Below are 27491 nucleotides of genomic sequence, written 5' to 3'. Positions count from 1 at the left end.
GGGGGCCTGGTAGCTAAATGCTCAGCCCCCCATTCTACTCCTAGAAACTCTGGGAACCACAAGTAGACCAGCATTCTGAGAGCGGAGCAGTCTATTGGGATGATACGGTGTCACTAGCTCCTCCAGGTAGTATGGAGCTAGACCTCCGAGGACCATGTAGGTCAGAAGAAGAATTAAAAATTATTCTAAATTTAGTGGGCAGCCAATGAAGAGATGCCAGTACAGGAGTTATGTGATCTCTTTTGTCAATACCTCTAGCTGTAGCATTTTGGATCAACTGGAGGCTTCTTAAAGAGTTGTTCGGACATCCTGGTAATAAAGAATTACAATAGTCCAGCCTGGAAGTAACTAGAGTGATAATGTGATCCAATCTATCCCTGAGAGGTTCAGGTTCAGGAGGTTTGTCCTGATTTAAGGAGAAGGAAATTTGAAGACATCCTGGACTTTATGTCTCTTCATTCAGTCTTCATTCTTTTGATTCAGTTTTTTTGCAAATGCAATGTTTGAATTAAACAAAACTGGTGTCTGTTTTTTTTTATTTTTAAAAAAATCCTTAAATTTCTTTTAAAAAACTAATTTTTTGAACTAAAATGTAATGACACACTAAAACCATTAACAACGCATGCTATACTATCCAAAATAATCATTGTTAGATTTGTTCCTCAGAGGCTTTAATTCCCATTAAAAGACGGAATTATACAAGCTAAGGGGACCGTAACAAAATTTCTGAGATCTGTACAAATGTTTCTAACTTCCTGCATTTTCCCTGCCAGGCTTTCTTTGCGCGTTACCTGGTCTCGGGCCCCACTATGCAGTATCAACATTAGAACGACAGAGGGCGCCAGTGGAGCTTAGTGAGCGAGGAGCCAGTGACGTCGGCCCTTCGTCATCTGGACTTATCCGTGGTGGTCACCGCGGAACAGCTCCCTTTTGTTGCAGCTTGGGAAGGAATTCATTGACCCAAAAAGCCAATCTGCATCGGGGCTTGAACTGAGATCCCTCAGCTTCTACAACCTGAGCTACTGCCTCACACAATGTTATGTTGCATTTATTTATTGTCCAATGATAGTAGTGCACAGTTGCACAACAGCCCTATAGCCCTGCACTACAGAGTAAAGATGAGAACTCTTCAAAGTTGCCTCCTCGTATTTCATCAGCTGCTTTAACCTTTAACACTGCAGAATGCATTCATTTATTGTATTCTCTGAAACTATTCAGATATGCTTAATAATATAAACATGTCAATTACTGATTTTCTTTCCTTCTGACTGTGATTGTTGTTATTTTGTGATTGTTGGTGTTTGATCAGGTACCTGTAATGTGAAATTATGATTGCAAATGAAAAAGACATCAACTTTCAGGAGTGCTGACTTGCACTTTTCTGCAAGGTCATAAAACCTCCCCTGAGTCACAGTGTGTGTGTGTGTGTGTGTGTGTGTGTGTAGGTGTAGATAACACTTTAAACACAACACCCATAGTAAATCTAGAAATACACAGCACTCTCGTACAAACAAATTTTTCATTGAAATACTGCCTGTGTAATTCTTTACATGGTAACCATAGGTTCAGGATTCTCTTCTGCATTCTCTGCAATCAAGCGGGTGTCCGACCTGTTCTGCTCATTGCCAAAAAACAGTGGGTTAGGGAAGGTTAAATTCTCGAGGATGGGCAAGTGATAATGTCTTCTGAGAATGAAGACAATGGCAACGGTTGCCATGGCAATCCCAGCAATCACCAGCAACGCCGTGAGAGCAGCATAGCTACGGTGCATTGACTCCATTACTGCACAGAGTATAATCAGACAAAACATTTAGCTTTTCAGAAATTAGGTGAGGAGTTAATAAGGGAGGTAATGAGGGACAAGAGCATACCAGCTGGTAATGATGATGGTGAAGATGTTGGTCGTGGCACTGGAGAAAAGAAAAGAAACGCGGCTATATTAGCACACATTAGCTACAAATTACCTTGACAGCCATCACCTCTTTCAGTCACCAAAAACATGACCATCAAATTTATTTTTCCATCATTGTGTGAAATTGTATATTCTGTTTCATTTTCTTGACCACTTTATCCCTTTCACGGTCACAGGGAGGATGTACCTATTCCAGCTGCATATGGGTGAAGGCAGGGTACAAAGAATGCGGCACCAGCTCACCAGGGCTACATGTGAGCATTTAGGGGTTTGGTACCTTGCACAAGGGTACCTCAGCAGTGCTCTGGCCTCCACTACCTCCCTCCACATCTCAGCCCAGTCCCCTTCACACTGAGCTATCATATTGTAAAAATGTTAAGATAAATCATCAAATTGAATCATTAATTAATCAACATTAATTGTTAACACACCAGTTTATCTATGTGAATAACTAATCTAGTTTCTCACATTTCTGGTATAAAAATTACGCCTTCATCATAGCAGCAGCTGTTGCCTGACTTTTAAAAGTTACCTTTTTGTTTCTTGCAGATATACGGTCTGTATGACTGCATTTCAGCTGTTAACCACATCCCATCTGAAGTGCTGATCTCTCCATGAATGTGGTCAAACGGTTGATCCTTGCCCCAGTTAGCATAATCCATAACTGATGCATCTAACCATTTCCACTCTCCTGGCAACAGATTTTATTTCAATGTATGTTAAAGTTCCATATGTATTATTATGGTTGTTGTTAATAATTTCAGTCAAAATCAGTTGCTGTACCTCTGCTGCTTTTAAACAGACCAATCCAAAAAGATGAATGAATGTCTTCAAACACTTTTATGTGCTTTTCAATGAATTCTTGCTCTGAAGGGTCTCCAATGCTGGCTAGTGATGCACCTTGACAAAATGAAAATTGCTCATTGTCAACTTCATGAAAAAATTTGCAACCAAATAATACCAGCAAATCCTGCAGGGGACTCACCATGTTGTACACAACTAGCACATGCATCAGACCACAGCTCTGTTGTTGTGAAAATTTTGTAACAGTGACCCTTATAAGGTATCCAGAAGAAATGCACATCTACCGAAGATTGTACTTCTTCAGCACAATAACCTGGATAATCGCTCACGTCTGTTGGGGGGACATCTGTGAATGATAGCAACGGTGGTGGAAACTCTTTTTTTTTTAGCTCTTTTATGAAGAGTATCTTTTGTATCTTTATCTATTTTTATGACTGTGGATATATTAGTTAGAGGTACCTCTAGACTTCATGCAAACACTGTTCATTGTTTCATTGCAGTAAGCAGTCTTCCATTTGCCATCAATGTCCACATAGACGCAAGGTCGCTTCTTGCTTGGTTCTTCTATTCCCCATCGACTTAAGATCACATGCCAGCCATCGATAAATCTGAAATAGCCGCTGGTCTAAACACCACCAACAACCGTGGCTGTTAGCTAAAATCCTGGCTTGTGCTCAATGACCAGTTCATTACCATTTTTGCTGCCTGAGAGGCTCCATGGCTCCTACCTGCAAATTGTTCAGACCGATCCACACAGGAGTTTTGAGCGTCACAGCCAGCAGCTCCACATACGCCTGCAACCACCCGTTCCGCAGGCTGATGAGCTGGGCATCGTCAACCTCACAGTGGTGCCTGGCATCTTCCCATTTCATCAGCTGAGTAACAGCCTTAACGGAGTCATTTAATATTCTGACATAGTCTCCAGAAATTGTTATTCCGGGGGTTTCTGGCAAAGATGGGTCTTTTGAGGAAAAGAAAAACATTTTACCTTTTGAATGTCTTTATCAATACTCATTATTTCATGTTGCTGGTCTTTCTTTGGGTTTGTTGTTTTGGCTTTGTAATTTTATTCTGGCCAAAAAAAAACATGCACATTAGTGTGTTTCCCCTCTGATGAACTGGTGACCTGTACATGGAATATTCCTGCCTCCTTGGATAGACTCTGGGATCCCATGACAAATGAGCAGCAGTGACCGAAAACAGATGGATGGATTTTCTCATCGTCACAAATTAATATGAGATCACACAAAAGATTTCTTTGTAACCCACCAGTATACATAAACAGAAGAAGAGTAGCGGTAGCAGCAGAGCAAAAAATAAAAAATAAAGCATTGAAAGGGAAATGAAAATGGAAAACATAACTTACTGATATTTTGATGACAGATATAGCCATTTGTGTCATTGCAGGACTTTTCTATCCATCTGGTGACACCAAAAATGGCATCAGTCCTAAAGGCTACGCATATTTTCTGGAGAATAGGAAAATGGTAAATATTGATCAAAAATAGTCCCTGAGTAGTAAGAATTTTCTGTAAACTGTAAATCGTAATCATCAAAATTCAAAACACACATCTGTGACTGTCGAAAAATTAAGTTGTAGCTATGGTGTTGATTTCTTGGGGCTAAGATGAGAACTCTAACCTAAGGTATCTTAACTTTCAGACCATATGAATGGAAGGAAGAGAATGGCTGAACATTTCAAAAAGTTATGTGTCATTACACCAGAGTAGGCTTTAATATAGAGAAAGCTTTGTTTCACAGACATGGAGACATGAAATGCTGACTGCGATCAACAATGAGATTCAGCAACAGCAAGCACACATCCCAACTGGGTCAGATTGAAATTGTGCTTCAGACTACTTTAGTCTGAAGTTGAAATGCATAGCATAATCTCATTATTTGTCCTACCTCATTCTCATATCGTCCCGCAAAAAATTTCCATTCATTATGGTCTTTCTGAAATGGACAACAATTGAAATGATCAGGCTCATCACACACAATGCACATCACATAGTTTAAACACAAAGTAGGTTAAGTACATTTAATTTAAAATTATATCCACACACTGCCCTAAACAGTTCAAACCCAAATTTAGAACTTTTTTTACGATAGAAAGGAAAAAATAAGAAAAGGTTCATAGCAATTAGTAAGATGGAGGCCGTCCTTTCTACATATATATAGTTTGTACAGCTCTAGAATAGAGATAGACCTTACAAAGTATGGCAATGAACTGGATCGGTTTAGGGGGAAAAAATCAATCACATCAACAAATATGCTGCATAATTGTAAAACCAGATAAATTTCATAAATGTTGATCAACTGTAAAGGCAATAGAAAAATAGGATCTTACATATTTGCGAAGGTGCCATTTCATCCAAGGGGAGGTAATCTAGAGAAACAATGGTGAGTGTTAGCTTTGGAAACTTACTCATAATTCAGGTTCTCTGTACCCACCTTCAAATTCATGTTAATATATCGCCTTTTTTGTCCGTCACTCCAAAAAAGCCAACTTGATTCTGAAGCGAACAAACCAATCCAGTGGTCGGAGGCAGGCTTTTCCGCCATTCGATTAATCAGAAAAACTAAAATTTCAGCAATTAACAAATGTATGCATATTTGCATTTATGCCAGGTTATTTAATAAGTTTTTTTTTAAAAAAAAAGATTAAACAAACCCTCCACTTGTCTTGAAGGAATGGAGACCAGATTTCCCCCCATACTCTGGCATTGGATTCGGGCATCATCCCATGTTACCTTTGGATTTTCAATGATACTGTAACACTGGGAGTGAGAATGATAATCTTATTTTAGAAAGATATAATTGACCAAACTGGTGAGGATGGACAAACACACAGAAACATACTACGCAGTTGTTACAGTTGTGCATGGTCAGCAATGGGTAGATAATCTCAATCGTAATTTTTTAAGAAAACACAGCAGTGCTGCAGCATATAAAGAATAAAATTGCCAACACCCAGACCCAGCCATCTCCCATAACCCTTCAAAAAATGTAACCTCTGACCTTAGCATTAAATTTGACCCAGGAGGGTGGGCAACCGCCTTTGGGGATTTCTGTGGGTGCCACGGTGGTGTTTGCAGGTACTGAGCCAGTCCGTTTACAAATGAAGTTGTGCTCATTTCCACAGTTTCTGTTGTACCAAAATCCTGTGAACCAGTTAAAAGTTGATAAGTATTAATATGTTTTTACTCTAAAGTAGCTTAATTACCATTATTTTGTGTTTGTGTTAAGATCCTATTAATTAATACAGCTTTACTTCATAGTGAAGACGGTACTCACCATCAAGTATGACACCGCATGTTTCATCGTAATTGCTAAATTTGGGCTGTTTGTCGTCCCACAGTTCAAACACCACTTGAGAGCCATCCATCCACCTGAATACAAGCAAGATACTTGCTGTCTTACAAAGAAAAACTATTTAAAAAAATAAAAAATAATGAAACTATAAATGCTTTACTCACTGAAATGTCCTGTCAAGGTCCAATGACAACCCTATCCAAAAATAACCAGAATAATGGGACCTCTTGCTTATCTGCACACAGAGACATGTTTTACACCAACTGTACTTACCAACTTAGTCAGTGCATTGTTTTTTTACCCAGTAGTGTGTGTATATCTCCAAGTAATATGAATCATACAAACAAAAAAAATTGTACAACTATTATTTCCATCCTTGTCCCGGCAGTTCAATCATCTACTAGTGTTATAGAGTTTTATAATCTCGGGGTGGTGAAAATATCATCCTTGCTACAGAAATTTCAGCAAAAATCTTGTTTTTTTAAAAACAAATTATGGGTGCTGTCAGTCAGTCAGTCAGAGGGATGATGACAAGATAACAAGCAAGGTGCAGCTTCCACTGAATTCGTTGAGATCCTTGTTTATCTACCATTTTGCAAGAAGGCCGATGGAAGAGAAAATCACTGTCAAAGAGCTGGGACCTGACATGGCCGACCTCATCATCACCCAGCAGCTCTCACCCATAGAGAAAAATTAAGCCTGTAACTGGACTTTGGTTGGTTTTAGCATTGACAGGTTGGTGGGTTGGTTGGTTGGTGGGTTGGTTGGTTGGTGGGTGGTTGGTTGGTGGGTTGGTTGGTTGACAGTAATAGTTAAGTTTTCTCTTTTCCGGTCACTCATCACACATTAGAAACAAAAACATTGTCCCTCTTACTCAGACACAGATTCGTATGGGTTTGGCTGATCTTACCCTTGCTGTAATGTTCTCTCAAGGACTAGTGTAGATACCATTAATTTCTTTTCCAACTGTGAAAGTTTATTTTGCTTCATCTGTGAAACTGCTCAGGATTGCACCCATCTGACCGTTCTTCTTGACCGATTTATATGTTGCAGCTGCATATGAGCAAAGGCGTGCACTCTGCCTTGAATCAGTTGCCAGCTCTACATTATGTTAGGACAAGACATTTGGAAGGTTCTGTACATTGCTCAAGGGTACCTCTGAAGGTTGTCCTGGTAAGTCCCATTGCTACCAGAATACCTGTCTACACTGGGGCTTGAACACCCCTCTTCTTAGCTACCAGCTACTAAGCCATCAATGCCTCCAATTGTTGATTTAAATTCTTATACTGAACTAGGCAAGGAGATGCATTGTCACATCAGCCCCACCATCAATATTTTTCACCAACCATCAGTTGTTATCTGTAACATTTTAGCTGCTTAACCATCCTGTGTAGCACATGCGTGGCTGCTTACCTGTTGCCACAAAAAGATATTTTCAGCTTCACTGTTAATGGACACCAAATCCCCGTGCCTTTGTTTGCAGAAGTGACGAGCATCCTCCACAGCCATTGGAGAGTTATATTCAATGAAGTATTGGTTTCCTTTCCATTCTAACCACCCATCTGAGGTGGTATTGTAGTCTGAAATCATGTCAGAGTTAAGTCAGATGCTGCAGTTTGATCAACTTCTATAATAATCAGCAACATTTCTCCTACACTGAGATTTGGTTTCTGCTCAACAGTATTTAAATTAATTATTATGGAGTACCCTTTTTAAAAAATATATATTATACAATTATAAAGCACACCTGATACCTGAAAGGAACTTAAATGTGTGCAAAATACTGGGAGACATATTGGTGACATCACCAATAGAAAATAAATAAAAAATAAAATAAATATAATAAATATAAAAACCACCATCAGTCAAAGACAATAAAATATTCTGACATTATTCTCACAGATTGAAAAATCATGTTCAAATGATGTATTTCAGTGTAATGATGTAATCAGATACCTGGCATAACAGGTTCTGGAGGTTGCTTTGGAGTATCGCCTATGGATGAGAGACAACAAAAAAAAAGGTGCTAGAGGTGACAGTTGAATACTTTTTTTTAATCCACAAAGTCCATTGTGTGAAATTTACCAGCACGAATTTGACACAGCCAATTATTGTTTTTTTCACAGTGTATGTCTTTCCAGGGCCAACGTTGACGGTATATACTCATTTCAGCACATGATTCCATATTGTTTCTGTTGTTTGGCTCGTTTTCAGCCCAGTTTTGGAAGTTTACCTGAAAGCAATGTATAATGTGTTCCCTATTCATGTTCAATAAATGATGAATAATCTTAATAAGTGGAGATAGTTTACTCACTGGAGATCCATCGCTCCATACATAACCAGTACCTGGATCAGGGGCGTTAAATCCAATCCAAAATGTCTTGTACAAAAACTCTGACTTAGAACTGCTGAATAGAGTTTTTAGCTCAGTTGTACTGTGAATGCTGAGGAGTTCTCCTCCAATAGCAATGCAGTAATCTCTGGCCTCAAACCAGGTCGTCTTGTTCGCATGTGGCTCTAAAAATGCCTTCAATGCATGACAAAAAGGTAAAGTATCACTCAGCTTTTGGTAAATTGATTTTTTTCTTTCAAAGTGATTTAATGGATAATTCACAAAAACACACACACACACACAATAGCATTTCTTTGCCACTTTGTTCCCATTTTTCCTGCCTAAAACTGTCAGTACATTTATTTATTTATTTTTATGTACCAGATTTACGTCAGCAAACTGAAACTGAGTAGTTGTCTCCAGGAGGTTTTCTATTAAAGCATCTTTTTCATTAATATTCTTGACTGATGGAGGTGTGGCCTCACCTTTGCACAGTAGTGTTTTGATGGTAGCGGAGTCCAACCTTCTGCACAATCAGGAGGGAAATTGGTCGGTTGGACAGTAGTTAAAACTGCTCCCTCTGCCAGATGTTTGCAGATGTATTTTGTCTTATTGGTGCATGGCAGCACATCCCAGAGGCCAGTGTGAGCCCCGGCTGTCATGGCGACACAGCCTTGAAGGTGACCTCAAAAAGGACAAAGGGAATAGTTAATCATAAGTTTACTTGCTGATTTGAGGAGAGTTCCTTTAATTCCATACCTGGCATTCCACGATTCCAATGAGTAAATGTAACAGCAACTTTGTTTGTCCAAACAAAATAATCCAAGTGTAGCCGGTTGGAAAGGCCTATCCAGAAATGTTTCTCCGCTCTCATCCCAATCAGGCTGATGAGGAACATGTTATCCATCCTTGATTTAAAGAGGTTTTTAGTAAATGACGTGTCAAAATTACACATTTCCTTTTGAGCACAGTCATAGACTCGCTGATAGCAAGAAGTTTACCCATTCGAAACATCAACAAGGTAGGAATTCAAAGATTTGCAGTGGTCTTTGGCCTCATCAAATGTTTTTGTTTCTGTTCCTACAAAGTAACAGTAGGAGCCATGTCTTTTCCAGTTCTGGAATGATGGGGAAAATGTTTTGGAAGACATAATATATAAACACAGAAATTTGAAATATATATAGTGTATATATAAAATTATTAATACACACAGATTTGCAGCCTATATTCTGCACTATCTCTTCTCCTGGGAGTTCAGGGGCACTTCTCTTTTTACAAATGAAGCCATGTTTTTCATCACAAAAGCCATCAACCCAGTTCCCCTTCTGCAAAATCAAGCAAAGACATTGACAGAAACGTGAGTTGTAATACTCTCTATGAAATACAAATGCATCTTTCAAAATTTGCAGTTGTTACCATCCCTGCTGAGCAGTACATTAGTCGATAAAGTGAAAAGGGTTGCTGTATAGCAGGTGTGCCCAAATCCAGTTCTCGAGGGCCATGTTTTCTGTACTACTAGGCAAAAAATTCTTCCTTTTGTGCCCTATCAGGTAGAAAACATTGGATCCCAGGTGATAGTAATGTCTACCTGGTAGAACAGAAAACCCGACCCTCAATGACTGAATTAGGGAACATTTGCTCTTTAGGGCCCTTATTTTTGGAGGGGGTCAAATATTTTGAACTTGGAACTTCCCTTCTTACCTCTCCTCTGATGAAAACACAGTCTTCCTGGTCAGATTTGAGTTGAGGGTTTCCATACCCCCAACTAGTGAACCTCACAGTTGAGTGATCTGTCCAGTCAAATAGTCCTTCCACCTGTCTGTCATTCAGTCCGATCCAAACTGCATCACCAGCTGCTGCACACATAGCCAAAAAAGTAGCTTTTAATCTACACCTATTTATGATTTCATCCCTTTTGTAATTGATTACAAAAGTTAAGTATTTTTAATACAGTGGAGCTCTATATCTCCTCTTTATTATCTTAATATTGTTAAGAGGCAAATGATTAAGTGTCCTAAAAGTGTACTTATGTGCAATATTTCCAGTGTTGCATTTTTTAGGTTTCTTACGTACCAAAGCCAAGCTGAGAGATGGCAAAGCTTTGTTCCCCCATATTATGGATGCTGGCCAGATCTCCTCCTTCTTTGCGGCAGTCTTTGAAAGCATCGGGCCATGTCCTCTGAGTCCGGTTGAGGTAAAAGCAGTGTCCACTGTAAGGAACCCATGGGCTTGAACAGAATCCAGTTTCAGAAGCTGATTGCGGGGAAAACCAGGTTAGCAATATCTCATAAAACAGAGTAGAGATACAGCAATGGAGCAATGACATATTTTCCACCTACCATCAGTCGGATGAGAGGTGACTCCTTCAACATAACAGATATACCCCAGTTTCTTGGTGCATGTTGAACTCTGCCAGGCATACATCACAGCACCATTCATGATTGCACAGTAGTGCCCTGGATTAAGGAGTGGATATCCTACAAATGGAAGAAAAAAAAAGTTATCATCCATCATTTTGAGTTAAAAAAAAATAGGCAAATAGATTTATACAACAGATGTTACATAATAGAGAAGTTTTGGATAAAGTATATAAAACTAGATACAACTGCATAGTATTGTTACTACTATTTAAAAATGGTAAAACAAACGTTTATTTTTTCAAAGACTTTTTAATTACAACTACTGGCTGAAAAGCAACACAATAGGTGAGGAAAGTAAACATACCCGAGTCCCAGTTCATGTAACGGTAAGGCTGCCCATTAGACCAATGCCAGCCATGTTCCTGATTCAGGATCTGCCCAATCCAAAGCTTGTCCTCACGTCCTCTCCTTGCATTCTGGAGTAGTACTGTAAGGAAACAGGTACGTTGGACAAAAATAAATACATTTTGCCATGAATGTAAAGACCTGGAGCTAAGCAGAAGCGTTTACTTTCAAATGTAAGCACCTGTGACATAAGCTTGCTGGTGAGGATCGGTGATGCTGAGAAGGGAGGCCCCCTGCTGTTTACAGCTCACCGCAGCCTGAGGCCATGTCAGAGCCGACTCTGTGTTGAGCTGATAATATGCTCCTGTAGTTGGATGTCTGTTCCAACTGTCTTTGGCTGCAAAATAGAGTTGTAGAATTATGAAAATGTATTATGCATGTTGCATGGACAACGCTGTAGAAATTTTACTTCTCTTTTATTATAGCCATTTATTGTTGTCCAATATGTTTCGAATATCCCACATTGTGAGACTTATCTTATCTTATCTTATCTTATCTTATCTTATCTTATGGCAGTAAAACAAAGTTTTAGGATCTGCACTTAGCACTTACTGTTCGTAGGACAGTAGCCCCAGAGTTCATGCTCATATTTAGTCTCAACAGAACACCAAAGCCGATTGCCTGGGGAGTCATCAACTGAGCAATCTGAGTACCACCGGTCCTTATACAGGAAGGGAAACATGCAGAACTTTCCGTTTGCATTTCCTCCGATGGTGTAAAGTTCTTCGAATTCAAAAGAAATATTAAAATATAGATTTAGCCATTCAAAGGAATTATACCACATGAGCCCTGTTTCATCCATCACCTCGGTAGGTCTTCATGCAAGCACCGCTGGAAGTTCCGGAAATTGTGAGGTGATTATTGGCTCCTACAGTTTTGGAGAGAACGGCTGTGTTATCTGCGGTGAGCTCGACATAAAGGTCTTGATCCTTGAGGGCAAGGATCGTTTCGTTCCTGCACTCCCACTTTTGGAGTTCGCTGTTCTCATCACAGTCAAACATATTTATTCCGCTTCCAGCGCTTTTCGACTGAACTCCCAGGCACTTCTTATTCCAAGGAAAGAGAAGTCGATCTCCAGTTGTCCAGCGAATGGAATTACATGACGTATATCTTTTAGATAAACAAAAACCAGTGGTCCTGCCGGTTAGTACAAATGTTGAATCTGTAGAGAATTATGAGATAATCAGCATTAAAAAAAAACAACATCTAAAATAAGGTCACCTAAAAGTAAGGTTTATACTTATTTTCATTACGCAATATTGCAAGAGCACAACAACAAGCATTTGAAAAAAACAAATTGGTTCTATTTTAGTAGCTCAAATGAACCACTCATATTTTTTAAAACAATAGATATAAATTAAATGTGAGGATACCATCGAACGCCAAGCAGTTTAATGTAAGGAGGACAAGCAGAAAAGCAGTAAATGTGACCTCCATTCTTCAGATGTCGTCCATGCACTCCAAGATGTAAGGTTCAGTTTATGGAAATTTATAAGCATCTGAACCACCCTACCACCAGCAAAATGTGTCACATGAATATTTCACCCCTCCAAGCTTTTTTTTTTTTTTTTTTAGATTTTCCCGGAAAGATCATGCTGGTGAGCCAATGAAAAATTCTGACACAGGGTTGAGACAGTGCTTCTTAGGAACATGTTGACAACAACGTGTGTTGCCCAACCCGACATTTGTTTCTGTTCCTCTTCTTGAAACACATAGCCTGATTTTTGATTGATATTTATCTTGACCTATGGTCAAGCATTTCAAACTGAACAGGATTTTAGATGCTACTAAAAGCAGTAGAAACAGAATAAAGAAACCTTAAGCTATTACTGAAACAAAGTCAAAACAAGCTCATTTCCAAAGCTCCTGATTGAATTAACACATTTTCTTGTCATTTTGTGCTTCTCTCGCCCCTCCTCCTCCACCTCCCCTTCTCTTCTCCCCTTCCCCCATTATTGTTGACTTCATAGCTGTGCGCTGATCTGCCAACCTCTGACCCCACTGACCTACTCAGCTCTTACACTGACAGCTTGTTGCAATTAATGTACTTGCATGATTTATGTCTACTCTCTTCTATCTTCACCAGTCATATATGGACCTGGTCCTACTGAAGGTTTCCTCCTGTTAATGGGGAGTTTTGCCTTACCCATTTTTGCTTGTTGGTGGTCAGGCACTGGGTTTCTGTAAAGCACCTAGAGACAAATTTGATTGTACTTTTGATTTGATTTTGATTTAATTGATTTACATGCTGTCAGGAATTTATGTTTCTTGATCTGCTGACTAATTTTAGCAAACATTATGCATCAGTGGTCATGTATGAGCTTCATTTGTTTTTTGCCACAGGAGGAAAGTCTTATCTGAAGCATGAAATGTGGGTTGGTTTTTAGTCTTTCTTTATTTCTGAGTTTATTTGCCATACACTTCCTAATAGGACTGGACTTTGCATTTTTGCAGTTTCATACTCCATCTATGCATTTTTGTTTACTGTTTACACTGCGATGTAGCAGACAGCACTAGGAAATCAGCTCTACAGCACTTTAACTTTAATTGTTCTCCAGTACACCAGCGCTTTAACCCCAACTCTCCTTAAATGTTTAGCTTTATGTTTCATGGGGCATTTTTATTATTATGCTAAGATTTTTATTTGTTTTAATCTATTTATTATTATAAATGCAAGGATCAGACATGAGGGTTCAAATTATTTTACTCAACTATGTCTTCATATTTTTGTACATTTCCCATAATATTGAGTCACTGGCTTGTGGAAAGAAAAACCTCTCTTCTTTTTGAAGTGAATCAAGACCGTTAGACTGAAATTGTGACAATAATGCATTTTATTCACAAACGGGCAATTAATCGCGCTCAAACGTGAACCGCGTGCCTGCAGTCTGGCCCCATCATTGCGTCAGGACACACATCCTCACGGGGTTGTGGCTCTGTGTCCAAACACATCCAGCGCCCCTTTAAAATGCCGATGGTGTGTTCAATGGTGGAGCGACTGCGCGCATGCATCTGATTTAATAAAATTTCCTGTGGAGTCTGAGGGTTGGTCAGTGGTGTCAACAACCAGGGAGCCAGGGCATATCCTCGATCCCCTAATAAAATAAATCAAGATAAAATCAAATAAAAAGACAGTTTTGGCATGGTTTCCAATTTGGTTCATTAATGTTAAGTCATTGGCACATTTACGTAATTCTAAAATTCTCAAAAAATAGGAAATAAATAAATAAATAAATATGACAGAATTATCATTGTAATATTGAATTTTATTGAACTGCACAAGAGAAGAAAACACAATCATGCCAACATGTCGGCACTGAAATGTGCGTAAGAGTACTCCTTAGTGTTCGTAGGATTTGTTCTTACCTACGCATAAATCCAGGATAAGAAGAAATTGGTGAATGCCACAATCTTCGTAAAATGTTCGTAAGTGGGACTTAAGAAAAAATTTGTTCGTAAGAACGGTTCGTGAATGAGGCCCAATTTCCCAAAAGTGAACACTAACTAAAACCCTAATCCAAACTACAGCATCTTGTGATACAACATATCAATAGCCTTGCATTTGTCCATTACCCGCAAATTTCAGGTTGCACGAAGGACATCACCTCTTCCAAGCATGTGGACAGCGGCGGGGAAATGTGATGTTACATTGACCTCATCAAGAATATTTTTTACCAGGTGCCACTGGGTGAGTGTCAAGTTCTCACTCTCACTCATTTTCTACCGCTTGTTCCTCCACTGAGGGTCGCGGGGGGGCTGGAGCCTATCCCAGCACAATGGGCGGAGGCAGGGTACACCCTGGACTGGACGCCAGTCAATCGCAGGGCTAACACATATAGACAGACAACCATTCACTCTCACACTCACACCTACGGGCAATTTAGAGTTTCCAATAAGCCTAATCCCCAATCATGCATGTCTTTGGACTGTGGGAGGAAGCCGGAGTACCCGGAGAGAACCCACGCAGGCACAGGGAGAACATGCAAACTCCACACAGAAAGTCCCCAGCCTCAGTGCCAACTGGGGATCGAACCCGGGGCCTTCTTGCTGTGAGGCAACAGTGCTAACCACCACACCACCGTGCCGCCCTGAGTGTCAAGTTGAAATGGAATTTTATTGTGAAATGTAAATTGAGTGCAAAAGGGGGAAATTGAAATGGAATTTTATTGTGAAATGTAAATTGAGTGCAAAAGGAAGGGTTGAAATGGAAATTTAGGAGAGCAGATGAAGTCCGTTTGCCACCTCATGCTTTTACAGGAAACAAAGGTTCAAAGAAGACCAGCGTCAAACAACTGAGAGGGGGGGCCTTCTCAGTCATTCAACTTCTTGTGCCAGCCAGAACACATGCTGTGAAGGCACCAAACACCTGCGGTGCATGTAGCGCACACATGCTGTGTTGACATCCTGTGTCCACGCCTCGGAGTCGGGCCTTGGGCTGTATAAGATCAGAATTGTGTACGTTTAATAGAGATCTCTCCGCATGCTTCCGTGTGTGTATCCTGACTGACTGACTGGAATAAACCATCTCCTACGCAGAAACTTAGATTCATCGTTTACTTCTCCAAACGGCCTAAAATTCCGCGACAAACTTGGTGTCAGAAGTGGGATCCTGGGTACGTCCGTCGGGACCCGACTGAGGGGTCCACCAAAGGCGATTCATCCTCAAACCCCGCAATTTTAAGGAGGAGGAGTGTTGGGTTCTGGGAGGTTGCTTACGGTTTTCTTCATGCAGGGGGCGTGATGAAGCTTCTCCTCTGCCGCAGCTGGAGCCGCAGGCAGACGCACCTGTGGCCTATCTGTAATCTAGTCCCCTATTTAAAGTCTGTACTTCTGTTGGCCAGTGTTGGAGTGTTTTGTCCCTTACGCGAAATCTTTGCGATTTTGCCTTTTGTGATTTTGCCAACTGTGATTTTGCCAACTGTGATTGGACTATCGTGGTGAGTTTCCCCCGTGAACTGTTTGCTGGATTCTTCCGAGGTCTCGATGCCTCTTGTGGATCGTTCGTTGGCCTGTTGCCTCCAATTAAAGAGTTTTTCGGGCACCACCCTCCACTGTGTGCTGCCTGCTTTCGGGTCCTCGTACAACTGCTCCTAACATTACATTCCAACCAGGATGGACCTGGCGGATCAGGACGCAGTGCGCCGTACGTTGGAGGCTCAGGGAAGGTTGCTGGGCCAGCACGACCAGCTTCTTACGGACATCTGGACCTCGCTTCAGACCCTAAATGCCAGTGTGACGAACCTGCTTTCCTCTGGACGGTCGGAGCAGGGTCCGCCTCCGCCACCCGTGAAGGTGCCGAGAGTCGCTCCGCAGCTGGTGGCCGCCGCGCCGCGGAAACCCCATGTCCCCATCCCGGAGCGGTATTCTGCTGAGGCGGGTTACTGCGCCAGCTTTTTGCTTCAGTGCTCCCTAGTTTTTGATCTCCAGCCTCTCACCTACCCCAGCGACAGGGCAAAGATCGCCTTTGTCGTAAATCTTCTCTCCGGGAGAGCGGCCGTTCTGGAGAACCAGTCGCCCGTTTCCTCCAGTTGTCTAGCCTTCATGGCAGAATTAAAACGGGTGTTCGACCACCCTGTCCAAAGCAGTGAGGCGGCCTTCCAGATCCTGTCCCTGCGCCACGGTGCCAGTTCAGTCGTGGACTACTCCATCCATTTCCGCATCCTCGCTGCCAGGAGTGGGTGGAATGACGCGGCGCTTCGGGGAGTCTTCATGCAGGGGCTCTCCAACGACCTAAAGGATGAGTTAGCCATGAGGGATGAGCCAGGGAACTTGAAGGTGCTCATCGGCCTGGCTACTCACTTGGACAATCGACTCCGGGAGAGGTGTCAGCAGAGGACAAGGGAGCGGGCGGTGAGAAACTCAGGAGACGTTTCCAGCGAACCGATGCAGTTGGGTCGAACTCATCTAACCCTGTCAGAACGTCAACACCGGCGCACGGCAGGTCTGTGCCTTTACTGTGGCCACGCGGGCCATTTTCTCGCTGACTGCCCAGTGCGGCCAAAAGATCTTTTCCAAGCTGGATCTTCGCAACGCATATTATTTGGGGCGGATTCATGAGGGAGACGAGTGGAAAGTGGCTTTCAACAACCTGTTGGGACATTTTGAATACCTCGTTATGCCTTTTGGACTTACCAACTTACCAACCGTGTTTCAGTCTCTGGTCAATTATGTCCTCCGGTACATGTTAAATAAGTTCCTGTTTGTCTACCTGGATGACATTTTGATTTTTTCCGCGTCTGAGGAGGAGCACGTCCAGCATGTCCAGCTCGTTCTCCAACCGCTCCTGGAGAACTGGCTTTATGTGAAGGCAGAGAAATGCGAGTTCCACACCTACTCCGTTTCTTTCCTGGGGTTCGTGGTGGCACGGGGACAGCTTTCACCGGACCCGGCCAAGGTGAAGGCAGTGATGGAGTGGCCAACTTCCTCCTCCCGTAGACAACTACAACAGTTCCTGGGCTTTGCCAACTTCTACCATCGATTCATCCGTGACTATAGCAAGGTGGCTGCCCAGTTCACCAGACTCACCTCCACATTACAAAGCTTCCAATGGTCTCCCGAGGCCAAAGCCACCTTCAACAAGCTGAAAGGCCTGTTCTCGTCGTCACCCGTCCTCGCTCACCCCGAACCCAGTCGGCAGTTCGTGGTAGAGGTGGATGCCTCTGATGTGGGAGTCGGGGCCGTCCTGTTGTAAAGGAGCAGGGAGGACCAGAAGCTCCATCCGTGCGCCTTCTTCAGCCATCGGCTCTCTCCCGCGAAGCGGAATTACGAGGTGGGAAACAACAAGTTTCTCTGCAGGTGCTCCAGTAACTGAGTCACCACCACCTTCTCAAGAATTTTAGAGATAAAAGGAAGGTTGGATATCGGCCTGTAATTTGCTAATACATCAGGATCCAGTGATGGTTTTTTAAACAACAGCTTAATCACTGCCACCTTGTAGGACCGGGGTACATAACCTGTCACTAAAGAACAATTGATCTGGTCCAGGATAGATCTGCCTAAAACATCCTTCAACAGGTGTGTTGGGATGGGATCTAAAAGACACGTGGTGGTCTTGGATTTCTGAATTAGCGATGATGCCTCAGAAAAATATATAGGGGTTTAAGGGCTCGTTGGAGAACCTGTATGTTCCCACAGTCAGCACATCTGGTGATGGTCCAGTTGTTGGGATGGCCTGGTTAGCTTTCTCTCTGATAGCTAGAACTTTATCAGTGAAGAAGCTCAGGAAGTCTTCACCACTAAGGGAAGAAGGGATACGTGGATCTAAAACACTGTGACCACAGTGCTGAAAAGAAACCTGGGGTTGTTCTCGTTTTCTTCAATTAAAGAAGAAAAATAAGCTGTTCTAGCCTTACGGAGGGGCTTTTTGTAAACTAATAGACTACAGCAGGGGTGGGGAACCCCCGGCCTCCGGGCCGTATACGGCCTACGAGACCATTTCTACCGGTCCGCAACGCAATAAGATTTTTATATTTTTTATATGTGCACTTATACAGTGGGACCGTTCGCTAAACTCCGCGAGCTGCGAGTAGCAGCGGTAGCGTATTTTTGCCTTTCGTATCCTGAAATTTCATTTTTTCTTCTTTTCCCGTTTTCTGAGATAAAATAGACGGTTATGTTATGTCCGAGTCAAAGTCAGGGTCAGTGAACACAGCATGTGATGTACGTAGTGGGCTGGACTGATTGACACGGACGAAAAATGCATAGCGAAACACGCTAAACTCGACGAGTTGAAAGGACAGATGCGTTTGGATAAAATTAACGTTCTTCGTCGGCGTGTGGAGGCTCAACAAGCAGCTTTCACACGACCATGTACCGACAGAGAGAATATTACGCGTGCAAGTTTTGTGGTGAGTGAATTAATAGCCACGAAGCTGAAACCTCACGCCGAAGGAGAGTTCGTAAACGTGCCTCGTAGCCGCCGCTGAGGCGCTCGCGCCGGACAAAGCAAAATTGTATCAAAGCGTGAATTTTTTTTGTGAATAACTATTGAACTAAGACATATTGTTATGATTCCAGTGGCTAACGGTATGTTTTTTATGGTCAAGGAATCTAAATATGTAGTCAAAGTATATGTGGGACTAATATTTATGGTGGAAATCACAATATGCCAGGAATTGTTGCGCTTGGCGGAGGTCTGCGCTCTCCAAGTGCTTTCTAGTTGTTGTTGTTATTATTATTGTCTTTATCTTTCTTTCTTTTCATTTATTTTCTTGATTATCTTGTTGTATTGCAGTTTTTGTGAGTAGAGGCCTCGAACAGGCCCTTACGGGTCTCTTGCCTCAACTCTGCACCTCTTTTTTTTATTATCTATGATCATGAAAACATATTTTACTTGTTTGTCATTTTATTCTATTTTTTTGGTGATTTTATATGCATGTGTGCTAAATAAATAATTCAAACTCAAATGCAGTAATCATGAGACTTAGTAACACAGTGGTTATAGAAATTTTTTTTGTCTTTTTTTGCATCCCTAGGTATGTGTTCATAATAGTATGGCCCTCAGAGGACTTTATAAAAATTGAAATGGCCCTCGATATGAAAAAGGTTCCCCACCCCTGGACTACAGGATAGCTATCTATTTTACAAAAATGCCACTTCCTTTTTAGTCTGCGCACTTTCTGCTTGAGGGTCCTAATGTGTGAATTATACCAGGGGGCACACCGCCTCTGATTTACTATTTTCTTTTTCAGGGGGGGCAACAGAATCAAGCGTGATTCTCAGTGAGGTTGCTGCACCTTCAGCAATAGAGTCAACCTCAACAGGGCTAAGATTATAATGATTCATCCCTGGAGAAGCACATGGTGGTCCTGGGATCAGCACAGGGATTGCTTCCTTAAACTTAGCTACAGCATTATCTGAAATACATCTGCTACAGTAAGACAGAGTTCTGAACATAGAAGAATCCTTAATCATAAATGTAAAAGTGATCAATGAATGATCTGAATGGAGTGGGTTCTGAGGGAACACTGACACATGTTCTATCTCAACACCATAAGTCAGAACTAGATCTAGGGTATGGTTGAAGCTATGAGTTGGTTGGTTTATCTGTTGAATGAAACCAACTGACTTAAGTAATGAAATGAAGCCATTTCTAAAGCTGCCATTGGCAACATCTACAATCTGGTGGTTTACTTTGAGTTTTATTGTTTCTACATCATAGATCCAAACATAGAATATAAACAATTATCCATCCATCCATCCATTCTCTACCACTTATCCGGGGTCGGGTCGCGGGGGCAGCAGCCTAAGAAGAGAAGCCCAGACTTCCCTCTCCCCAGCTACCTCCTCCAGCTCATCCGGAGGGATCCCGAGGCGTTCCCAGGCCAGTCGAGAGACATAGTCTCTCCAACGTGTCCTGGGTCTCCCCGGGGGTCTCCTACCGGAGGGACATGCCCTGAACACCTCACCAGGGAGGCATCCAGGGGGCATCCTGACTAGATGCCCAAGCCACCCCATCTGGTTCCTCTCAACGCGGAGGAGCAGCGACTCTACTCCGAGCTCCTCCCGGATGGCAGAGCTTCTCACCCTATCTCTAAGGGAGAGCCCAGCCACCCTACGGAGGAAGCTCATTTCAGCCGCTTGTACCCGTGATCTTGTTCTTTCGGTCATTACCCAAAGCTCATGACCATAGGTGAGGGTAGGAACGAAGATCGACCGGTAAATCGAGAGCTTCGCCTTTCGGCTCAGCTCTCTCTTCACCACAACGGACCGGTGCAGAGTCCGCATTATTGTGGACGCTGCAACGATCCGCCTGTCGATCTCCCGCCTCATTCTTCCCTCACTCGTGAACAAGACCCCGAGGTACTTAAACTCCTCCACTTGGGGCAGGATCTCCTCCTTTACCCGGAGAAGGCACTCCACCTTTTTCCGGTCGAGAACCATGGCCTCGGATTTGGAGGTGCTGATTCTCATCCCAGCCGCTTCACATGCGGCGGCGAACCGATCCAGTGATAGTTGGAGGTCACGGGCCGATGAAGCCAACAGGACCACATCATCCGCAAAAAGCAGAGACGCGATCCTGAGGTCACCAAACCGGATCCCCTCAACACCATGACTGCACCTAGAAATTCTGTCCATAAAAATTATGAACAGAATCGGTGACAAAGGGCAGCCCTGGCGGAGGCCAACCCTCACCGGAAACAAGTTCGACTTACTGCCAGCAATTCGGACCAAACTCTGGCACCGATCGTACAGGGAGCGGACAGCCCGTATCAGCGGGCCCGACACCCCATACTCTCGGAGGACCCCCCACAGGACCCCCCGAGGGACACGGTCAAATGCCTTCTCCAAGTCCACAAAACACATGTGGACTGGTTGGGCAAACTCCCATGCACCCTCGAAGACCCTGCTGAGGGTGTAGAGCTGGTCCACTGTTCCACGCCCAGGACGAAAACCACATTGCTCCTCCTGAATCCGAGGTTCAACTATCCGGCGGACCCTCCTCTCCAGTACCCCTGAATAGACCTTACCAGGGAGGCTGAGGAGTGTGATCCCCCTATAGTTGGAACACACCCTCCGGTCCCCCTTCTTAAAAAGAGGGACTACCACCCCGGTCTGCCAATCCAGCGGCACTGCCCCCGATGTCCACGCGATGTTGCAGAGTCGAGTCAACCACGACAGCCCTACAACATCCAGAGCCTTAAGGGACTCTGGGCAGATCTAATCCACCCCCGGGGCCTTGCCACCGAGGAGTTTTTTAACTACCTCGGCAACTTCAGCCCCGGAGATACGAGAGCCCATCTCCAGGTCCCCAGGCCCTACTTCCTCACTGGAAGGCGTGTTGGTGGGATTGAGGAGGTCCTCGAAGTATTCCTTCCACCGATCCACAACATCCCGAGTTGAGGTCAGCAGCACACCATCACCACTATACACAGTGTTGACAGTGCACTGCTTCCCCCTCCTCAGACGCCGGATGGTGGTCCAGAACCTTTTCGAGGCCGTCCGAAAGTCGTTCTCCATGGCCTCACCGAACTCTTCCCATGCCCGAGTCTTTGCCTCGGCAACCGCCGTAGCTGCACTCCGCTTGGCATGCCGGTACCCATCTGCTGCCTCAGGAGTCCCACAGGCCAGTAAGGCCCGATACGACTCCTTCTTCAGCTTGACAGCATCCCTCACCGCTGGTGTCCACCAGCGGGTTCGGGCATTGCCGCCACGACAGGCACCAACCACCTTGCGGCCACAGCACCGGTCAGCTGCCTCAACAATGGAGGCACGGAACACGGTCCACTCGGACTCAATGTCCCCCGCCTCCCCCGGGACATGGTCAAAGCTCTCCCGGAGGCGTGAGTTGAAGCTCCTTCTGACAGGGGACTCTGCCAGGCGTTCCCAGCAGACCCTCACAACACGTTTGGGCCTGCCAGGTCTGTCCGGCATCCTTCCCCAACATCGGAGCCAACTCACCACCACGTGGTGATCAGTTGACAGCTCCGCTCCTCTCTTCACCCGAGTGTCCAGAACATGCGGCCGCAAATCCGATGATAAGATACAAAGTCAATCATCGATCTGCGGCCTAAGGCGTCCTGGTGCCAAGTGCACATGTGGACGCCTTAATGCCTGAACAAGGTGTTTGTTATGGACAATCTGAGACGAGCACAGAAGTCCAATAACAAAACACCACTCGGGTTCAGATGAGGGGGGCCGTTCTTCCCAATCACACCTCTCCAGGTCGTAATGTCGTTGCAAACGTGAGCATTGAAGTCACCCAGGAGGACGAGGGAGCCCCCAGAAGGAGCACTCTCCAGCACTCCCTCTAAGGACTCCAAAAAGGGTGGATACGCTGAACTGCTGTTTGGGCCATAGGCACAGACAACAGTCAGAATCCGTCCCCCCACCCAAAGGCGAAGGGAGGCTACTCTCTCATCCACCGGGGTAAACTCCAATACACAGGCACTGAGCTGGGGAGCAACCAGAATTGCCACCCCTGCTCGTCGCCTCTCACCATCGGCAACTCCAGAGTGGTAGAGAGTCCAACCCCTCTCAAGAAGACTGGTTCCAGAGCCCTTGCCGTGCGTCGAGGTGAGGCCAACTATATCTAGTCGGAACTTCTCAACCTCGCGCACCAACTCAGTCTCCTTTCCCACCAGAGAGGTGACATTCCATGTCCCTAGAGCCAGTTTGTGCAGCCGGGAATCAGACCGCCAAGGTCCCTGCCTCCGGCTGCTACCCAAAACACAATGCACCCGACCCCCTTGGCCCCTCCTGCAGGTGGTGAGCCCACGGGAAGAGGGTCCCATGTTGCCTCTTCGGGCTGCGCCCGGCCGGACTCCATGGGCAGAGGTCCGGCCACCAGGCGCTCGCCAACGTGCCCTACCCCCAGGCCTGGCTCCAGGAGGGGGCCCCGGTGACCCGCATCCGGGCAAGGGAAACTTGGCACCAATGTTGTTCAGCATCATTAGGGGGTCCTGGGCTACGCTTTGTCTGGTCCGTCACCTAGGACCTGTTTGCCATGGGTGGCCCTACCAGGGGCATATAGCCCCAGACAACGGAGCTCCTGGGATCATTGGGACACGCAAACCCCTCCACCACGATAAGGTGGCAGCCCAGGGAGGGCTTATTATACTTTAAAATAAAACTGATGAAGACAGGATGTGACGCTGTGGAAGTCAGGATGTAGAGGAGGAGGAGGAGGAGGGCTTTGGGAGCGCTGGAATTGATCTTTACTTCATTTTTTCCAGAACTTTTTTTGCAGATCCATCTACAGAAGCATTTTTTCTTCTTTTTCTTTGATACCTGAAGCTGCAGAAAAGAGAGATTGTGTTTTAGATTTCACTGAATATCATCTGAAATCTTCTAGAAGAGGAACAAAGGCGAAAGCATCTCACCTCAAGTTGGATGATCGCTTCAGAGAGCCTCTGGAGCTCCTCTTTGGTCTTCTGCTCGTCCTCTTGCCTCAACCATTTGCCCTCCTGGATCTTCTGCTCCAGCTCTTCCCTCATCTGGACCCATGTCTGAGCTGTCCTTTCCCAGCGCTGACAAACATCAGCCAGCATCTTGTTATAGGTCTCTTCTTTAGTCAACAGCTGCTGCTTCATTGACTCTTCTTTTTTAACGATTTTCTCGTTATATTTGTGTTGCTCTTCTTCCAGCAGTTTGTTGAACTTGTACAAAGAGCTGCTGCCTCAAGGCCTCTTCCTCTTTATTACCGTATTTTCACGACTATAAGGCGCACCTAAAAGCCTAGAATTTTCTAAAAAATCTACGGTGCGCCTTTTAACCCGGAGCGCCTTTTGTATGGATTACGGTAATATTGGTTAATCGCGGCTACCGTAGTCAGTAGGCGTGGCCGAGGTAACGGCAGTAAATTCAGTCCCAAACCATTTCTGTCTGTAAAGACCCCAAAATGGCTCCTTGCAAGAGACGCGCTTACGACGCAGAGTTCAAACTGAAGACTATCAGTCACGCAGTTGAACACGGAAATATAGCAGCGGCAAGAGAATTTAACGTGAACGAATCAATGGTGCGGAAGTGGAGGAAGCAACAAGACAACCTGCGCCAGGTAAAGAAGACTCAGCGGAGCTTCCGAGGAAACAAAGCAAGAAGTGGATTAACAAAGGAACTGCAGCCGCTAGATATTGGTGTCAACGGGGCATTCAAAGCTAGACTGCGAACTGCGTGGGAGCGGTGGATGACGAACGGCGAACACACGTTCACCAAGACGGGGAGACGGCGCCGAGCGTCATACGTCACTATCTGCCAGTGGATCGTAAATGCCTGGGCATCGACCATGGTCCGAGCTTTCGGGAAGGCAGGGATTGTCACTGAAATGCCAGACAACACCAGCGACACCGACCCTGATGACGACTTTGACGAGACGGAGCCGGCCATGTTGGATGCCGTATTCGCACAACTGTTCAATTCGGACACCGAAGAAGAAGAATTCGAGGGATTCCTGGATGAGGAATGAACTGATAAAGTGATCTTTACGTGTTTCTTTTGTGTGTTTACAACTTAACAAGGCTGGTCATACTGTGAATATGGAAATTACCGTTTGAACAACGTTGTTATATTGCTATTGTTATATTGCTATTGCTATCGCTTTGCACTACTTCGAGAGTTCGAGTTACCGTATATTGTTTGCACTAACGTTTGATTTACCGCAACGGTACTACGTGATAAAAATGTTGCACTAAATCGAAGATTTATTAAACTCCACTATCCACTTGTGATAAAAATGTTGCACTGCCTGTTATAACTCGCTGTTATTAAACGAACTGTGTTACGCGAAAACACTACGTCACTCGGGAAAAATAATAAAACAGCTGTTTATTCGTTTTGGGAGTGAATAGAGTTGTGAGAACGACGGTTTGTATTCTATTAATAAAGTTTGACTGACTTATCTGGCTGTTTTATTGACATTCCTTTTAGCGCAGCTCGATCTAGTGAACACGTCATGAAACCACAGGCACTACGCAGTTTCTATGCTATGCGCCTTATAACACGGTGCGCCCTGTGTATGAAAATATTTCTAAAATAGGCTGTTAATTGAAGGTGCGCCCTATAATACGGCGCGCCTTATGGTTGTGAAAATACGGTAAATCTTTGCTTCTCTTCCTCCAGCTTCCTCTCAAATTTCTCCTCGATCACAAGGAGCTTCTGATTCAAACTTTCCTCCTGCTCCATCAGCTCTCTCCTGTGTCGCTCCTCTTTCTCCTGCTGCTGACTGTGGAGGGTTTTCTCCAGGGAAGCACATTTGAGTTCGCTCTCCTTCAGAGCAGCTTGTGTGTTGTTCAGCTGGGTCAGGGTCTCCACATGGGCCACAGTCCTCATCTGTCACCTCTTCACTGCCCTGCTAACCTACTCCTCCTTATCTGCCAGGGCTTCTCTGAGGTCCTGGACCTCTTCCCACCAAGTCTCCATGGATAATTCCAGTGGTTCTTGCTCTGCCTTCAGCTGCTGAGTTCCTGTCTGTGCCATTGATGCGTCTGCTGGTCACCAGTGTGGTACAAGAGTGTTGAGCTCCTCAGGCGTGTGCTGAAAGAGGTAGAGCTGTTTGTTTGATCTCCCAGTTCTGCTTTATCCTTTTATCTCTTCAGTCATCTGACATGAAAGAACAACTTTGACATCAATGACATGAAGGAGATCAAAGACTAAAATGCCAACTTAAGATCAAAGAGAAAAATGCCAACTGATTAAACCAACTGACTCAATGAAATGAAGTCATTTCTAATCAATTTCTAATCAGTCATTTCTTCTCCAATGATAATGACTTTATCTGATCTAAGGACCAAGTCAGATAAGAAGTCGGAGAACTCAGATAGAACTCTAAGTGTGGCCCAGCAGGGGGCCGATATACAACTACAAACAAAAGTGGCTTTTCTGCCTTCCAGTTCAGATGTGTGATGCCAAGAGTCAGGCTTTCAAATGAACTGGAGGTCTAGGATTAATTAATAACTTGGAGTGATAGATTGCTGTCACTCCCCCTCCTCAACCAGTGACATGAGGAATATGATAATTAAGATGGGTAGGAGGAGTAGATTCATTTAAATAACAAACGCCTCCTGAAGCCAGGTCTCAGTAAGACAAAATAAATCAATGTGATGATCCACTATCAGGTTGTGCACTAACAGGGATTTACGCAAAAGAGATCTAATATTTAACAGTCCACACTTAATTGTGATATTAGTTTCTCCAACTTGCTTGGTGAACTTTTAACCGTGGAACAGAGACTACCTCTATAGTGTTAAATATGTTATTGTTGGTGGAGGGTTCTAAGGAAGCAGCAGAGAGGTGTGTAAGACTACAACTCTGCATCTGCATCCTGGTCTGGGCCCTGGTTTGTCAGGTCACTTTGGGTCTAATAAAATTAGCCAAGTTAAAGAAATGAGAGAGGCACCATCCCGTGTGGGATGGACACCGTCTCTCTTAATCAGACCAGGTTTTCCCCAAACACTGCTCCAAATGTCTACAAAGGACACCTGGTTTTCGGGGCACCACCGTGACAACCAGCGACGACATGCGGCTAAACATTTCATCGGTGGCCAGATTTGGGAGGGGGACCAGAGAATGCTACGGAGTCCGACATTGTTTTTGCATAGCTGCACACTGACTCTATGGTAATTTTGGTGACCTCTGACTGCCGGGTGTCGTTTGCTCCGACGTGAATAATAACTTTACCAAATTTACGTTTACTTCTCGCCAGGAGCTTTAGATTGGCTTCTATGTCATCCGCTCTGGCCCCTGGAATGCACTTAACTATGGTCGCTGCAGTCGGCTTCACGTAGCGCACAACAGAGTCACCAATTACCAGGGTTAGTTTCTCAGCGGGTGTGTCGCCAAGTGGGGAAAAACGGTTAACTACGGGAAGTGGGTGGTGGTGCACCGTGGACCTTTGGTTTGGGCTACGCTTCCTGCGAACCGTCACCCA

At 44.2% G+C, this 27491-nt stretch overlaps 1 protein-coding gene and 1 long non-coding RNA gene across 4 annotated transcripts; one reads left to right on the top strand and one right to left on the bottom strand.

Annotated features, from left to right (window-relative positions):
- Positions 1-1037: 1037 nt before the first annotated feature.
- Positions 1038-12641, bottom strand: LOC130539398 (macrophage mannose receptor 1-like). 3 transcript variants are annotated; one of them, XM_057057708.1, is made up of 31 exons: positions 12502-12641; positions 11934-12290; positions 11681-11851; positions 11310-11465; positions 11088-11210; positions 10703-10840; positions 10437-10616; positions 10065-10219; positions 9575-9688; positions 9365-9480; positions 9123-9271; positions 8849-9048; positions 8346-8558; positions 8117-8264; positions 7988-8026; positions 7445-7611; positions 6196-6266; positions 6014-6108; positions 5738-5880; positions 5391-5496; positions 5171-5298; positions 5067-5105; positions 4625-4672; positions 4083-4185; positions 3445-3677; positions 3176-3341; positions 2898-3062; positions 2696-2812; positions 2445-2603; positions 1872-1910; positions 1038-1782 (listed from the first exon to the last, which is right to left on the bottom strand). In XM_057057708.1, the coding sequence occupies exons 1-31, from the start codon at positions 12563-12565 to the stop codon at positions 1547-1549; spliced, it is 4338 nt and encodes a 1445-aa protein (XP_056913688.1). In that variant the 5' UTR covers positions 12566-12641; the 3' UTR covers positions 1038-1546. The 3 variants fall into 3 exon arrangements, with proteins under 3 accessions (XP_056913688.1, XP_056913689.1, XP_056913690.1); XM_057057709.1 differs by having other exon boundaries at positions 10065-10216; XM_057057710.1 differs by lacking the exons at positions 2445-2603; positions 2696-2812; positions 2898-3062; positions 3176-3341 and having other exon boundaries at positions 1641-1782.
- Positions 5966-8326, top strand: LOC130539406 (uncharacterized). The gene is made up of 2 exons (XR_008954118.1): positions 5966-6806; positions 6838-8326. It is a non-coding gene; the product is annotated as an uncharacterized LOC130539406 (long non-coding RNA).
- Positions 12642-27491: the final 14850 nt, after the last annotated feature.

This window comes from Takifugu flavidus, chromosome 15 (genome assembly GCF_003711565.1).
Source record: "Takifugu flavidus isolate HTHZ2018 chromosome 15, ASM371156v2, whole genome shotgun sequence".
NCBI lineage: Eukaryota > Metazoa > Chordata > Actinopteri > Tetraodontiformes > Tetraodontidae > Takifugu > Takifugu flavidus.
The sequence above is the reverse complement of the archived record's forward strand: the minus strand, read 5'-3'. Positions and strand labels throughout refer to the sequence as shown.

Excerpts from the sequence above, each read along its gene's own strand:
- LOC130539398 (XM_057057708.1), bottom strand. The coding sequence starts at position 12,565 with ATGGAGGTCACATTTACTGCTTTTCTGCTTGTCCTCCTTACATTAAAC. Across the intron at positions 10,841-11,087 it reads TTACATGAACTGGGACTCGG|GATATCCACTCCTTAATCCA; the intron begins GTATGTTTACTT and ends TTCCATTTGTAG. Across the intron at positions 4,673-5,066 it reads AATGGCACCTTCGCAAATAT|AAAGACCATAATGAATGGAA; the intron begins GTAAGATCCTAT and ends TGTCCATTTCAG.